At 32.3% G+C, this 1688-nt stretch overlaps 1 protein-coding gene across 1 annotated transcript; it reads left to right on the forward strand.

Annotated features, from left to right (window-relative positions):
- Positions 1-784: 784 nt before the first annotated feature.
- SARC_04205 (hypothetical protein) lies at positions 785-1665 on the forward strand (the record flags this gene model as incomplete). The annotated part of the gene is made up of 1 exon (XM_014301985.1): positions 785-1665. The coding sequence occupies one exon, from the start codon at positions 785-787 to the stop codon at positions 1622-1624; it is 840 nt and encodes a 279-aa protein (XP_014157460.1). The 3' UTR covers positions 1625-1665.
- Between the last annotated feature and the right edge of the window lie 23 nt (positions 1666-1688).

Below are 1688 nucleotides of genomic sequence, written 5' to 3' on the forward strand. Positions count from 1 at the left end.
GTATGTCTATGTATCTGTGTATATATTGAGTGTATATATATATACATGTATATACTTATATAAATATATATATCTATATGTATATATATATATATATGTATATATGTATATATATGTATGTATATTTTTACATACATATACATGCATACATACATGCATATATATACATATATATATATATATATATATAATACACACACACACACACATATATATATATATATATACATATAAATATATATATATATATGTCTATGTATCTGTATCTGTATATATATTGAGTATATATATATATACATATACATATGCACATGTATATATACATATATATATATGTATATATGTATATTTTTACATATATATCAATATATATACATATATGTATAAATGTATATTTTTACATGTATATACATATACATACATATATATATATATATATATATATATATTACACACACACACACATATATATATATATATATATTACACACACACACAAACACATATTTATATATATATATGTATGTATGCATGTATGTATGTATGCATGTATGTATATTTGCATGTATGTATATTTGTATATATATATGTTTTTATACATGTATATTTATATATATGTATATAATATATATATATGTATATAATATATATATATATATAGATATATGTATATATATTTGTATAATATATATATATTTGTATATAATATATATGTGTATATAGTTATTTCAGCCTTATGAATACTTTTTTATGAATTTTAACGTAGGGAGTTGAGCAACTAGTCATGGACGAAGAGTTGCAGGGGATTCTCCTTGAGTGTGCCAAGGCTCAATACTGCGGCGAGTTGGTGCATTTTCTCGTGAATATCTGCAAGGTGATGCCGCATTTAAAGTACACGGATAATTGTTCAGGTGGTGGGATGTTGGCTATTATCGACAAGTATGTGAGGACCAAGCAGGCCACAAGTCTGAACATCGAATCCGAATTGCGCTTACGGGTTCTCTTCTGCGCCTCAATTCTCAATGAAGAAATCTCAAAGTTGAATCACTCTTCCGTATTGAATATACCTCAAATGACAAAGTCATCTACAAGCCTGGGCAAAGTGTCCGTGGCTAGTAAGACTACCAACGGCTATACAGAAGTCGGTCTATCACAGCCACCAGATGCGAGAAGCGATGCTGAAAATACAGACAGCGTGACTGGCGCCCAGGACAATCTCTGTGCGAAATCAACAACCTCTGCAACGTCGAATAGCTCGGCGCTCTCGATACGAGATGAGGACTGCAGCAATTTGAATATGAGCACGACATACCATATTTTAACAATCCAAACTGAAATTTCTCACGAGGTTCCAGTAGGGAGAAAAAAAAGTACCGAAGATGTGGAAAGTGTCGACGGTCAGAGCTTCACACCGCAACCGAAGGATTTAAAGAATCCCCAAGTGAGGTGTAGTTCTAAAGCGGCCTACAACCTCGGCAAGGCCCTGGAGGAGACTGCCGTGAGCGTATGTGTGCTGCTGCGGTTTTCCGGGGTACTGGAAGCGACTAAAAAGGATCCTAGGTTTGTTGAGATAACACAGAGACGAGCCCGATTAGCGAAGAATAATATGGTCAAAATTTTGTAAATATAAACATTAGATGCCTCTTAATTCGAGAGCAAGTGAATATCATGAGCCACTAAGAATTCGT

This window comes from Sphaeroforma arctica (genome assembly GCF_001186125.1).
Source record: "Sphaeroforma arctica JP610 unplaced genomic scaffold supercont1.229, whole genome shotgun sequence".
Lineage (NCBI taxonomy): Eukaryota > Ichthyosporea > Ichthyophonida > Sphaeroforma > Sphaeroforma arctica.